Source organism: Triticum aestivum, chromosome 1B, assembly GCF_018294505.1.
Source record: "Triticum aestivum cultivar Chinese Spring chromosome 1B, IWGSC CS RefSeq v2.1, whole genome shotgun sequence".
Lineage (NCBI taxonomy): Eukaryota > Viridiplantae > Streptophyta > Magnoliopsida > Poales > Poaceae > Triticum > Triticum aestivum.
In genome coordinates, this window is record NC_057795.1 from 595,253,744 (window position 1) to 595,268,464 (window position 14,721).

Here is a 14,721-nt window from a genome sequence, read left to right on the forward strand (position 1 = left end):
GAAGAACTTTTACAGCTGTGGAATGGAAACGGTGTACGTACGTGGGATGAGCACAAACAGGAGGAATTTAACCTAAAGGCGTTGCTGTTCGTGACCATCAACGATTGGCCCGCTCTCAGTAACCTTTCAGGACAGACAAACAAGGGATACCACGCATGCACGCACTGTTTACTTGACACCGATAGTATATACCTGGCAAGCTGCAGGAAGAATGTGTACCTGGGCCATCGTCGATTTCTTCCGACCAACCATCAATGTCGAAAGAAAGGCAAGCATTTCAAAGGCGAGGCAGATCACCGGAAGAAGCCCGCCATGCGTACCGGTGATCACGTACTTGCTATGGTCAATGATTTACACGTAATCTTTGGAAAGGGTCCCGGCGCACTAGCTGTTCCGAGTGACGCTGGGGGACACGCACCCATGTGGAAGAAGAAATCTATATTTTGGGACCTACCCTACTGGAAAGACCTAGAGGTCCGCTCTTCGATCGACGTGATGCACGTGACGAAGAACCTTTGCGTGAATCTGCTAGGCTTCTTGGGCGTGTATGGGAAGACAAAAGATACAGCTGAGGCACGGGAGGACCTACAACGTTTGCACGAAAAAGACGGCATGCCTCCAAAGCAGTATGAAGGTCCTGCCAGCTATGCTCTTACCAAAGAAGAGAAGGAAATCTTCTTTGAATGCCTGCTTAGTATGAAGGTCCCGACTGGCTTCTCGTCTAATATAAAAGGAATAATAAATATGGCAGAGAAAAAGTTTCAGAACCTAAAGTCTCATGACTGCCACGTGATTATGACGCAACTGCTTCCGGTTGCATTGAGGGGGCTTCTACCGGAAAACGTCCGATTAGCCATTGTGAAGCTATGTGCATTCCTCAATGCAATCTCTCAGAAGGTGATCGATCCAGAAATCATACCAAGGCTAAGGAGTGATGTGGTGCAATGTCTTGTCAGTTTCGAGCTGGTGTTCCCACCATCCTTCTTCAATATCATGACGCACGTCCTAGTTCATCTAGTTGACGAGATTGTCATTCTGGGCCCCGTATTTCTACACAATATGTACCCCTTTGAGAGGTTCATGGGAGTCCTAAAGAAATATGTCCGTAACCGCGCTAGGCCAGAAGGAAGCATCTCCATGGGCCATCAAACAGAGGATGTCATCGGGTTTTGTGTTGACTTCATTCCTGGCCTTAAGAAGATAGGTCTCCCTAAATCGCGGTATGAGGGGAGACTGACTGGAAAAGGCACGCTTGGAAGGGACTCAATAATATGCAGGGACGGATATTCTTGGTCTCAAGCACACTACACAGTTCTACAGAACTCTACCTTGGTGACCCCGTATGTCGATGAACACAAGAACAGTCTGCGCTCCAAACACCCGGAGCAGTGCGACGACTGGATTACATGTGAACACATCAGGACTTTCAGCAGTTGGTTGGAAGCACGTATCAGAGGTGACAACACTGTTTGTGATGAGCTGTACTTGTTGTCCAGGGGACCATCTTTGACTGTATTGATTTGGAAAGGATACGAGATAAATGGGAATACATTTTACACGATTGACCAAGATCAAAAGAGCACCAACCAAAACAGCGGTGTCCGCTTTGATGCAACAACCGAGAGGGGAAAGGACACATATTATGGTTACATAGTGGACATATGGGAACTTGACTACGGAGTAGATTTTAAGGTCCCTTTGTTTAAGTGCAAATGGGTCAATCTGTCAGGAGGCGGGGTACAGGTAGACCCACAGTACGGAATGACAACAGTGGATCTGAAAAATCTTGGGTACACTGACGAACCGTTCGTCCTAGCCAATGATGTGGCACAGGTTATCTATGTGAAGGACATGTCTACCAGACCGAGAAAGAGAAAAGATAAGGAAGCGAATACATCATACGATGAGCCAAAGCGCCACATAGTTCTTTCAGGAAAAAGGGACATCGTGGGAGTGGAGGACAAGACAGACATGTCTGAAGATTATGAAAAGTTTCATGAAATTCCTCCCTTCAAAGTCAAGGCTGACCCCAGCATCCTGATAAACGATGAAGATTATCCATGGTTACGGCGCAATAAGCAAATGACACAAGCGAAGAAAAAGTGAAGACTTTCTCCCGCAACTATTATGATGATACCATGCCAACTTTGTAACTGACGAGTATGATACCATTGTCCGTTTTGTACATGCACATGCTATGTGGGTCAATTTATGATACCATGCCAACTTTCAACTTTTTCAGAGTTCATTTGAAATGCTTTAATGTCTTATGGTTCGGCCCTCGTAATAATTAAAAATAGCAACAATAAGTATTTTGTTGTAAGTAGAAACAAAATAAAATAAATAAAGCAAGAAAGAAAACAAAAAACAAAAAAGTGTTTTCAAATTTGAAAACTAATGGCACTAACAGAAAGTTTATAATTTTCCTAAAACTAAAAGCAAAAACAATTAAAAAATAAAGCAAAAAACAAAAGAAAATAAATAATGCAGAAAACAAAAGAAAAAAACAACAATAAGTATTTTGTTGTAAGTAGAAACAAAATAAAATAAATAAAGCAAGAAAGAAAACAAAAAAACAAAAAAAGTGTTTTCAAATTTGAAAACTAATGGCACTAACAGAAAGTTTATAATTTTCCTAAAACTAAAAGCAAAAACAATTAAAAAATAAAGCAAAAAACAAAAGAAAATAAATAATGCAGAAAACAAAAGAAAAAACAACAATAAGTATTTTGTTGTAAGTAGAAACAAAATAAAATAAATAAAGCAAGAAAGAAAACAAAAAAACAAAAAAGTGTTTTCAAATTTGAAAACTAATGGCACTAACAGAAAGTTTATAATTTTCCTAAAACTAAAAGCAAAAACAATTAAAAAATAAAGCAAAAAACAAAAGAAAATAAATAATGCAGAAAACAAAAGAAAAAACTGGAAAAAAATAAATATAGCAACAATAAGTAAAGAAAACAAAAAAAAAAAAATGCCTCCTACTGGGCCCCCACGGCCTGAATACGACTAGAAACCCTACTATGGGCCAGGATTCAGGCCCGCAGTAGGCCCAGAAGGCCCATCAGGCAAAGCAATAGCAAGTAGGCCCGAAAGCCTGCGGTGGAGAGGAGCTCGAGAGGGGTGCGGCAGTGGGGCTTATAAACCACTGCGCGCCCCTCTCGACTAGCGAGGTGGGACTAAACTTTGGCCCCGAGGCGGGCAGCACAGAGGCCTTTGGTCCCGGTTGGTGGCACCAACCGGGACTAAAGGGTGGCATTAGTCCCGGTTGGTGCCACCAACCGGGACCAAAGGCCGCCGGTTCCCGCCCTTTGGGCTGCCGAAAAAGAGGCCTTTGGTCCCGGTTGGTGGCACCAACCGGGACTAAAGGGGGCATTAGTCCCGGTTGGAGTCACGAACCGGGACCAATGCCCTTCGTATATATACAGCACTTAGCAGTTTTCGCCAAAATCCATCTGTTTCTTCTCGCCCCGACGCCTTCTGCTCCTCGTCGCCGTCGCCGCCGAGCCCTGCCCCGACGCCGTCAGGCTGGTCCACCTCGCCGTCGCCGCCGCCGAGCCACTGCCCGACACCGTCGCCGCGCGCCCGCCCGCCCCTGCCCCCGCACCGCCTCGCCCGTCGCCGTCGCCCGCGCGCGCCGCCCCTGCCCCGACCCCGTCGCCGTCGCCGCGCGCGCCACCCGTTCCCCGACCCCGTCGCCGTCGCCGCGCGCGCCGCCCCGTCCCCAACCCCGTCGCCGTCGCCCCGACCACACGCCGCCGCCTTCGGTCCGGCCGCCGGCGCCCTTTCCTCTTATTTTTTTGTGCATTTTATGTATATGTTCTCTGTGTATATATGTATATGTTCTCTGTGTATATATGTTCATATATGCAAAAGTTAGATTTTAGAAAAACTTTATATATGCAAAAGTTTATATCTGCAAAAATTTATACATATATGTAAGTATATATGTATGTATAGATGTATGTATGTGGATACATGAGGGGGGTCGATATACCCCCTCTCCGATAGCATTTTTGTGCATTTTAGGTTAGTGTATATATATGTTGATGTATATATGCAAAAGATAGATTTTTAGAAAAAATACTATTTTTTCTGTTGATGATATGATGATGTTTTTTTTCATATATGCATTTTTTCATATATGTATTATTTTTTTAAGTTGTTAGTAGATATCGATTTTAGGTTAGTGCATTTTATCACTGATTTTAGGTTAGTTGATCAATTTAGTGCATTTTATGTTTGTTGCATTTTAGGATAGTGCATTTTATGTTAGTGGAGAGGAAAAAGTAAAATAAGGAAAAGGAAAATAAGTAGAGAAAGAAGGAGAAGAAGAAGGAGAAGACGAGGAGAGGAAGAAGAGAAAGAAGAAGAAAAAAAGAGGAGAAGAAGAAGGAATAGAGGAGCTTCTTCTCCTTTTTTTCTCCTCTTTTTTTTCTTCTTCTTCTTAATTTTTATCGGGAACGAGGGTGTCGAGGATCGCCGAGGGGTCGAGGGTCGGGAACTAGGGTAGAGGGTCGAGGGTCGTTAAGGGGTCAAGGGTCGAGGGTTTCAGGGTCGAGGGTTCGAGGTTTCTAGGGTCGAGGGATCGAGAGGGTCGAAGGAAGAAAAGAGGAAGAAGGAAGAAAGAAGAAGAAAAAGAATGAGAGGAAAAAGGAAAATAAGAAGATGAAGAAGAGGAGAGGAAGAAGAGGAGAAATAAATAAGAAGAGGAAAAAAGAAGAAAAAGAAGAGGAGAAGAAGAAAGGAATAGAGGAGAAGAAGAAAAAATAGAAAAAATTCTATTTTTTCTTCTTCTCCTCTATTCCTTTCTTCTTCTCCTCTTTTTTTCTTCTTCTTCCTTCTTCCTTCTTCCTCTTTTCTTCCTTTTCCTTAATTATTTTCCTTTCTCGTCGTTGTCGCGTCGTTGTCGATATAACCCCCTCGAGATAACTTCGACATGAGGGGCGGTCGATATAAATACCCCCCCCCTCGGCCCTCTCGCTCGACCAAAACTCTCGAGGACACCCAAACCCTAGAGAGAAAACGATGTTGGTCTCCTACCCCCTCCCGCCGCGCCCCTACCCGACAAATTAACTCTCTCGAAGCGTTGTTGTGTCGAGGCGACCCCAAACCCTAGAGAAGCAGCGTCGAGGCCACTAACATGATTCCTTATTGTGATTAGCTGGCTAGTTCTACGTTTGCCATCTGTACCATATATAAACATGTTGTAAATATTTGCAGAAACTATGGAGCACTGCCGAGACGAAGAAACAGAAGCGATATTGAGGGACATAATCGCAAATGGAAGGGATGAAGTTGCGTCATTTCTCCTCGACTCCGTTGGTCAGCTGGAAGAACGGGGTGAAGAAGAGGGCTATGTTCATGATGGCTTCGGCCCATTAATGCCGGTACAAGAACAGGACTATGTTCATGATGGCTCCGATGACACAATGGAGGAACAAGAAGGAGACCGTGCTGACTGCTCCGGTGACCGAACCGAGCCCGGCCAGGTATATATATATTAGTTAAGCCCGTGCTGACTAGTTAATTGATGCTTCCATTGTTTTGGTATATGTACACATATTAATTACTCTCGTCTTTCTTCCTTATAATTTCTAGCCCTCCGGATCGAGCACAACTTCGGTAAGGAGACGAGGCCCGAAGAAAAAGTTGAGCTCGGATGAAAAGTTTGAGATCATAGAAATCGCGCCCGACGGCGAACCGATTGAACCCATCCGGACAAGGAAGGCATTTTCTTCTCAGTGCGGGGTTCTTGTTAGGGACAAGATCCCGATCAGCATCCAGCAATGGTATAAGCCTAAGGAGGAAGACCCTGAGGTGTCTTATGTCAATGATATGCAGAAAGAAGATCTTTGGACTCAGCTGAAGGCAAATTTCACCCTACCGCCAGAGGAGGATCCGGAGAAGCCAGTTAAAGAGGAATTAATCAAGTCTTGTGCTCTTAAGAAGATGGCAACCCTAATGAGGAGGTGGAGGAAAGAGCTGAACCAGTTTGTCAAAAATAAAAAGACACCAGAATTCATCGGCAAATATGAGAAGATCAAAGATCACTGGCCCGCATTTGTGGCCCACAAGACATCGGAAAAGAGTAAGAAGATGTCGGAGACAAACAAGAAAAATGCTGCGAAGAAGACGCTTCACCATCGCACGGGGTCAGGTGGCTACCTGCAAGCCCGGCCTAAGTGGTCCAAGGCTGAGAATGATCTGCTTGAAAAAGGGATCGAACCAGAGACAATGAGATGGCCAGACCGTTGCCGGACTTGGTTCTTCGGGTCTGGCGGAACCTTGGACCCTGTAACAGGGTTTTGCCAGTGGACGGACGAGCAACTGGAAATACCAGTCAAGAACCTTCGACACTATATCGATGCAGCGCAGCGAGGGACGTTCCTTCCAAACAGGGAGAAGGACGAGCTCACAATGGCCCTTGGGAATCCTGAGCACCCTGGACGGACACGAGGCACGCCAGGCTCCATTCCGTGGAAGGTTGGTTTTCCGGACGCAGGGGGTTACAAAACCCACGAGAGGAGGAAGAAACTGGAGCAGGACCAACTGCAGGCGCTGCACGAAAGGGTAATGGGGCTAGAGGATCGAGAAGAGGAACGAGAAGCAGCAGATCGCAGCAAACGACCTGCCGAAGCTTCCCCCGAAGCTACCCCGCCATCTCAGCGGAGAAGCAGCGTGGCTTCCACCGAGCTGCTTCAGCCGGAGCATGTCTTGACGGCTCCTGCCAGCTATCCCGTGGATGGTATCACGGAGTCTCAAAATTGCCACATGATGGCGCGATGGATGACTTTGAAGGTCAAGGCGGCTGTTGGCCAAGTTTATCCTAGTGGACCCGGCACAACTTATCACTGCCAGCCGATTCCAAAAGGATATGCTAAGGTGATGGTGGATGAAATAACGGAGGGATTTGAGGACCTCGTGCTTGACCACCCTACCAGTGAAGGGGAGACTAGGCTGGGTTCTGCTCTGAAGACTCCATGCCTATGGAAGAAGGAGCTCATCAACCTTCTGAACTGGACGCCTCCGCCTCCTCCTCCTGCTCCGGCGAGTCAGGGCACTCCGCCTCCTCCACCGCCTCCTCCTCCGGGGCAGCGTGGCGGCACTCCGCCTCCTTCTCCGGCGCATGGCGGCACTCCGCCTCCTTCTCCGCCTGCGCCGGCGCTCCCGAGCAGCCAGCAGCATCCTCCTTCTCCGCCTCGCCAGCAAGGGCGGAAGAGACCCGCCGCCGCCCCGGCTGCTCCGGCGCGTCGTACTCCTTCTCCTCCGCCTTGTAAGCAAGCACGAAAGAAGACAGATGCTGCAGCCGCTCCGTCTGCTCCGGCGTCTAGCAGCACAACCAGCGGCGGGAAGCAATACAAATACGGTCCATCATCTCTCAAGCCTCTAGAGAAGTTACCGTACGAGAGGTCCGAGGAGGAAAACGATACGATTGTGCGGACCCACGTGAAGGAGTTCTTTGAAGGGGTGAAAGCAAAGAGACATCCACCTCCGGAGAAGAAGGTAGATCCGGTGAAAGCAAAGCGCACTATCGATGCCCTGAGGAAACCACCAAAGTCTCCACCGAGAACCAACTATGAGTGCATTACTGAATAGACATATCTCCAAGCCCAGCGGTCGGGAACTACTGTCAGTGCTAAAAGGTCAAAAGAACGAGCAAAGGGGAAAAAATTGCCCAGCTCGGCGAACAAGCACAGCAATCGTGCCCCCCGCTCAATGTGTCTAATGCTCCGGGGACGGTGGCCGGTTATGGCAATCTTGACGATTACCTGCCTGACGATGCACTTCCTGATTTCTTGGAGGTGGACGAACACAGATACGAGTACGGGAAGCCTCTCGTCAAAGATGAAAAATCTCTGACAACAATGATGCGAAGATTCCATAATTGGTACATGGAAACCTGCAGAGAGTCTGAGGGTAAGAATGCTTTGTATCTGCATATTAAAGAGGAGCACGATCTCGTTGCAAATGATCTGTTGACTGTTCCATTTGAGGAGTTCTTCGAGTTCTTCAATCAAAAGGCCCTCGATAAATTAATGGTCTTTTGCTACTGCCTGTAAGTACTATTTCTGTCATTAAGTCTCTATATATAGCTCGGCTCTTTCATTGCATGTATTTATAATTAATTATCCTCAATATATTATGCAGATTGAAGATCGTCGAGTGCAAAAAACAAGAAATTTATGATATTGGGTTCATTAACACAAATATCATAGATGTATTTCTGGTTGAAAAAACGTCAAAGAGGCCGAGGACAACTTGCTACAATCGTTGATCAAAAATCAAAACAAAGATACCATACTCTTTCCTTACAACGGCCCGTGAGTGTTACTGTCGTGTGCATATTCGGTTTCCCTTATTACTCAAGCGAGCTTATAGTAATGTAATTGATGAGTTATGCATGCGTGCGCAGGTACCACTATATTCTTCTGGAGATTAAGCTTGAGCGTGGACTAGTAACCATCTTAGACTCGAGACGGAAAGATCCCAAAACCTATGCGGACATCACTGAAATGCTCAGCAAGTAAGTTCAATCGATCATTATCGCACCATATCGGCAACTTTTTGTTCATTTCCTGATATCTCAAGTAATAATAATTATTTTCTTTGTCTTGCAGGGTTTGGAAACAGTTCACCGCAGAAGCTCCGGGACTGCCGAAGGAGCTGCGATATAAATACCCGAAAGTAAGTACTACTGGCTAGCTAGTTGCGCGCATCTCCCGTTGATTCTATAGCTATACTTTCATCAATGCCATTTATAATGCTTCATTATCAGGAAGGGAATGATCTCTGTGGATACTACGTGTGCGAGTTCATCCACACCGCGACTTTGAAAAACAAGCGGGGCTACTCTAAAAGACAATATGAAGTGCGTAAGCAATAATATTCACAATTTCATTTTATTACACCATCATTTCTGTTGAGTTTCATTCATATATATGTATTAATTAACCCCCTTCTTCAAATTAGACGTGGCAGATGCGGGATGAACTCCTAGAACCAGATCGCATGAAAGCAATTCAAGAGGAATTGGCGGGATTCTTTCTTGACCACGTCATCAGTAAAGCCGGAGAATACCATGTGGAAATTGATTTCAAATGCTAGGGGTTTGTAATTAAGAGATCTTATACATATTGTACATGTATGTAGCCAGTAGCGTCGGATACATGATACAAAAACTTGTTGTTCGACCAATCTCTCAGAGAAGGAGAGGTCGATCGATCACTTATCTCGGTATGCATGACAAACTTCTGTACTGAATGGTTCTCTCGATCACTTATGTATATATAGTACGTAGCGTCGACCAAGCACGGACATAAGAGAGGACACTTCTCTCTATTAATTAGCTAGCTAATACAATATATGAAACACCTAAATTAACCCCCCAAAACCCCCAACCCCCCCTCCTTTAAAAAAAACAAAACCCCAGCCACTGGAATGCTGACGCGTGGATGCCTTTTGGTCCCGGTTGGAGCCACCAACCGGGACCAAAGGCCCCCTCACTGGGCTCGGCGCACAGGGCCACGTGGAGGCACATTGGTCCCGGTTCGTGTTTGAACCGGGACTAATGGGTGGAGGTATTAGTAACGACCCATTAGTCCCGGTTCATGAACCGGGACTAAAGGCCCTTATGAACCGGGACTATTAGGTGTTTTTCTACTAGTGTAATGTTGGCAACTCTTCTAATGAATGTGTACATTGTGTGCCCTCTATGTATTTGTCTATGTGTATTTGTGTAAAATATTCTAGCAATTTTTCTTATTTCAGGGCTACTGTAAAAAAAAATCCTACTGTGTATAATTACACCGCACAAAATTCACTAAAATAAAGTCTGTGTAATGAGCCCGCCAACACACATGTTCATGCCTTTCAAAGCGTGTGCATTGGACACCTGGTGAAACACGTTTTCTTGCTACCACGAATCGGGTCAATGGACCCCAAATCGCATGTACACATATTCTAAACTCGAATGATATAAAACTGACGTCAAATTTATTGGTTTTCCATGTGAACTCCCTATTAGCCATCGGATCCCGTGCACAAATCCCAATTTTTATCACTCCAAATGCACCCTCTGAGCGAACTGCGTCATGCCGACAATAATTGGTTCACTTAGGATGGCCGTTTGAGCAAACAAATCTGGGGCGGCAATTTATGTTTGTAGAGCATGACAATTCTCACGTTTTTTTGTTCATGTAGGGTCGTAATTTCCTTTGGGCCGCATGCTAAACCCTGAGTGTGGAAATTTATTCATTTCTTTTTTTGGCTGGCAAATTTCTTGATGCTACGGTTATGGAAAATCTCCAAAAATGCATGGAAATCACTCTTTTGCAGCATGGCGATTTCTGTCAATCTTTACACAACATGACAAAATTATACTATAGAACACGCAATTTTTTTACAAACAATTTTATAAGCTTTCATATGGTAATTCTTGAGCGTTTGCTGAGTGTTATTTTAGCGAGCAGAAATGTTCGTTCGATCCTCCCTACCCGGGGAAACGATCATTCGCTCAAGTTAGCTTTCTAATGCAACGTGAGATGTATATTGGGGCCATATTCTAAATCAGGTCAGAAACCTAGCAGGATATTTCTGTAACATATGACGAGGGATTGAGATTTTCATAATCAGTCGAGTATGTTTTCATTAATTAATCTATCTATATCTATACCTCTATATCTGTATCTATAGTAATGTTATTCATCACCTAGGGCGCATAATACGTTATTTTGCACCTGCAGTAAGCTTATGACCGTTTCATAAAAAAATAAGTTTGATCTACAAATAGTTATGTTCATATTGATTGAATACTTAAAAGTTGGCATAAGAAAACCAAAATATAGTCATAAGATCAAAATATAAGTCATAATATGTTATTTTCTTATGTTTTCGTTTTACTTCTGACTTCAGACAAAATTTAGGGGATGTAAAAATACAGCGCAGTGATGCGCGATCCTTTATTTCTATATCTATACCAATATAAAAAAAGTGATTTCCGCAAAAAAAAAAGTGAGTTGTAGAGAGATCCAACAAATCTCCCCCATCCAACCGCATATATCCTACGGTCTACGTCTATATATCTAATGTTTGGCGTCCTCCACTAATTAATATCATAGGCCGGAGGTCAACCTCCTTTCCAAAAAAATAAAAACTAATTAATATCATACCTAGTATCAACGTCAGGATGATCAAAGTAATTATATCCTACATAACGTTAATATGAAATTTATATCTTGCCTAATATATTTTTCAAGTAGATCTTGTCTACTAAATTACTGTGCAATACTGTTAATATCTTACTTATTATTAACATGAATTGTATGTACACAGTTAATAGTATAGTTCTCTAACAGGAAAAGGACAGAGTAAAACAACTGAAAATCTTTTCCGCACCTGACGATGTTGGTGTCCGGGGGAGCGAGGTTCAGCCTGTGTTCCAGAACGAGACCCTGCGTCAAATTTGCCTGCGGGTAGAACTTCTTCTTCAGCGGCCTCAACTCCAGGTCCGAGATGAAGGGCGTCCCGGCGTCGGTGTTCAACAAGCACACATGAACAAACTCATCGGGCACAAACACGACGGCCTCCGCGGTCACCTCGAGATCTGGCTTTGAGATGTTTACGGTCTGCCAATAGTTGACACCGACGTGCAGATCAAAAATGGGTAGACTGCCGAGGCCGTCGTAGTCGCCGTACATGAACGAGGCACGGAGGAGGTACTTGCCCCCGGGCACGAGGGACCGGAGCGTGTAGCAGTTCCGCACGCCGTCGGGGAAGCTGCGCGCGCTGTGGTAGCGCCTCGACAGCTGCGTCGGCCTGACCATGTACTGGGTGGAGATGTTGTGGGTGGAGCCAACGTTGCCGATGAAATCGGTGTCGCTGGTGTACAACAGCTTGGTGGTGTCGTCCACGTAGCTCGTCGTCTTCCCGGCGAGCCCGCGGTCAATGCTTATGAAACCTGCCATTGACAGTACGTGGACGAACTCCCGTGAACTAATTGCATTGTGGAATAGCCTTCCTAGGGGTTTTGAGCTTACCGTTGACGTCCGTCTGGGCACGAGCTTGGAGTGCGCCGCCCGAGGCAGCGACAGCGAGGCAGAGAAGAAGCAGCCATGGACTTGCCGCCGTTGATTGCTCCATTGCATATGCAAGAGCAGTTAATGGGGCCTAATATACATTGTTGGTTTTCGGTTGACAAACCCCGGCGTAATGATCACATTAACACCACCATGATTGACAACGTCCACTGCACATCGCTGTTACCAGTACACAGCCTGCACGGCGCCGTACGTACGTCCGACTCGAGGGGGCACACGAGGAAGTTTGCACGGTGGGTTACTGACGGGTATACCCTACCCTAACCTTCTCTTGAAATCTTGTTGTGGTGCCCAGATTTCAGTGAGAAGCGGGTATCACATTGGGCGAGAGCTGACTTGCTACTATACAGCAAGGCGACGTGCTTGCTGGCCGGGCGCACGACTTGGAAGGCCGAGTCCCGGGTTCAAGGCTTCATACTTTATCCGTCTGACTTTTGTGCCGATCTAAAGTTTAGAATCCTCCAATATTTCTCTGATAATGGTTTGAATTGAGACCCTTAGATGAAAAGGGTAATGGAGTTGAGCAAGTCAAGTCCCCTCTCCTGTACTATGTCATGTCAATAAATGGTTAGTGCGGGTATGATCGCTGTTGTAGCTTGTTGATCATTGCTTTGAACTTTTTAGTTTTCTAATTTAACTCCACATAGGCGTAACTTCCATCTTGTTTGGTTTTGCTACTTGCCAGCGTGATTATTTGTCTGTATGCGTTGGTGTTAGCTTTGTGCATCGTAGTTATACTGAGGTGGATGTATGCTCATTTTGCTTCTCCCTTAATGCTTCATTTTGAGTTAATAGAAATTCATCTTTTTATTAGAAATGGTATCTCCTTCCCTGTGAAGGACCCTATTAATTCGTAGGAGGTTTTATTCAGGACTGGCCAGTCTAGCAAATCTACCCACTCCACAAACTCTCTCATGCGCACTCACGTTCTTCTATCACGAAGGGTCCCCATTTCCTCCTGTCCACGACTACAGTCTCCATTTCCGAATACCCAATTTCATACAATGTATGCAACAACTAAAACATACGTAGGTCAACACCAAGATCTAATGAGAAATATAGATAGACTGTTTCGTTAGACATGACATAGTACATCGGACACAAAAATACATTTTTCACCGGATTCTATTACATACAAAATATTCATATAGGAGAGGCGGAGATAATCATTTCGGGCCTTGCCCTTGCGATTGGCGGTGCGGCTGTCCATCTTCTCCGTACACGCATACACAACGGGGGAGGATCATTGTCGTCGTCGTCGTGACGCCGCTCTCAGACACCGACGAGATGTAGCCCGATAGGCAGCGGATGGTGCAGCCCTGTTCCCACGTGTGGTGTGTCAACTTCCCTCTCTCCTTATCCCTCATGAAGTGCTCGGACATCTTGAGCCCGAGGAGGAGCGCATTCGGGTTCTTGCGCCGGAAGCGCCTCGCGTCGAACCCCGCCATGGTCAGCGAGCGTCGGATGACCTTGCGAAGGAGCGCCTCCTCTGCATCGACCGGGACGGAGCATGCACGCTGGCGGGAAGAGCCGGGCTCTATCGCACCCACTCCACGTTTGCCGCTCGCGTGCTAGCCGCATTTGCTTCGAACTCCGTCATGCGCATGCGCACAGGGGCCGCGGGCACGAGCACCCACCGCTGCATGTCCAGTGCTGGCACCAGAGGGGGATGGGAGACGCCCGCCCTGCTCCTGATCTAGAGCAGCGTGTGGCGGGACGGGCGAGGCATCGGACATGCGATCGTGGAACACATTCTACTGGTGGGACCCGAAGGAGCTAGCGGCGGATGCGATGGAGTTCAAGCTCCCATTGGTGTCTCGGCGCTAGTGTTAAAAGGGGCGGAGAAGATTGGTGGAATCGATAATTGTATTGCTTGAGCCTATGATCTTCTTGGAGTACAAGACAAGTTAGAATAATTCCCAGTCTATCATATGTTTCCTAATAATCATGACACTAAACATCCCCCTCGGTCACCACGTTAGCGACGCAAACGGTGAGACTAGAGAAGAATCCGAAGGTAAGCTGACGGATGTTAGAAGGGATAGAGAGGATTGGTGGAATCGATGATTGTATTGCTTGAGACTCGTGGGCATATATATTGGAGTACATGATCTTCTTGGAGTACAAGACAAGCTAGAATAATTCCTAGTCAATCCTATGTTTACTAATAATCACGATCACTAGTAGAAAACAAGGCTTACGTTCGGGCCAGATAAGCCCATTAGTCCTGTTTCAGTCACGAACCGGGACCCATGGGCCCATTGGTCCCGGTTCGTGAGGCCAGGGGGGCTGCCAGGCCTCGTGGGGGCATTGGTCCCGGTTCATGTGGCCTCTTTTGGTTCCGGTTGGTGGGACGAACCGGGACCAATGGGCCTCGCTCCTAGTCCACCACAATTGGTCTCGGTTGGTGGCTTCAACCGGGACCAAAGGCTGCCCTTTGGTCCCAGTTCATGCCACGAATCGGGACCAATAAGATACGTAAATAAGTAGGAAAAAAATAAAATAAATAAGTAGAAACAAAAAACTTTAATAAATAAGTAGAAATAAAATAAACTTTAATAAAGTAAAATAAATAAACTTTAATAAAGTAAAATAAAAAACTTTAATAAAATAAATAAAAATA

At 45.8% G+C, this 14,721-nt stretch overlaps 1 protein-coding gene across 1 annotated transcript; it reads right to left on the minus strand.

Annotated features, from left to right (window-relative positions):
• Positions 1–11,334: 11,334 nt before the first annotated feature.
• LOC123080256 (putative leucine-rich repeat receptor-like protein kinase At2g19210) lies at positions 11,335–13,546 on the minus strand. Its single transcript, XM_044503168.1, has 4 exons — positions 13,328–13,546; positions 12,039–12,135; positions 11,398–11,959; positions 11,335–11,350 (listed from the first exon to the last, which is right to left on the minus strand). Exons 1-4 carry the CDS (start codon positions 13,544–13,546, stop codon positions 11,335–11,337), a joined length of 894 nt encoding a protein of 297 aa, XP_044359103.1.
• Between the last annotated feature and the right edge of the window lie 1,175 nt (positions 13,547–14,721).

What these genes read in the sequence shown, in the direction of transcription:
- LOC123080256 (XM_044503168.1), bottom strand. Translation starts at nt 13,546, where the DNA reads ATGGCGGGGTTCGACGCGAGGCGCTTCCGGCGCAAGAACCCGAATGCG. An exon ending in CAATGATCCTCCCCCGTTGT is followed by an intron (nt 12,136 to 13,327) that starts GTATGCGTGTAC and finishes TATGCAATGGAG; the next exon opens with CAATCAACGGCGGCAAGTCC. An exon ending in TGCCCAGACGGACGTCAACG is followed by an intron (nt 11,960 to 12,038) that starts GTAAGCTCAAAA and finishes TGTCAATGGCAG; the next exon opens with GTTTCATAAGCATTGACCGC.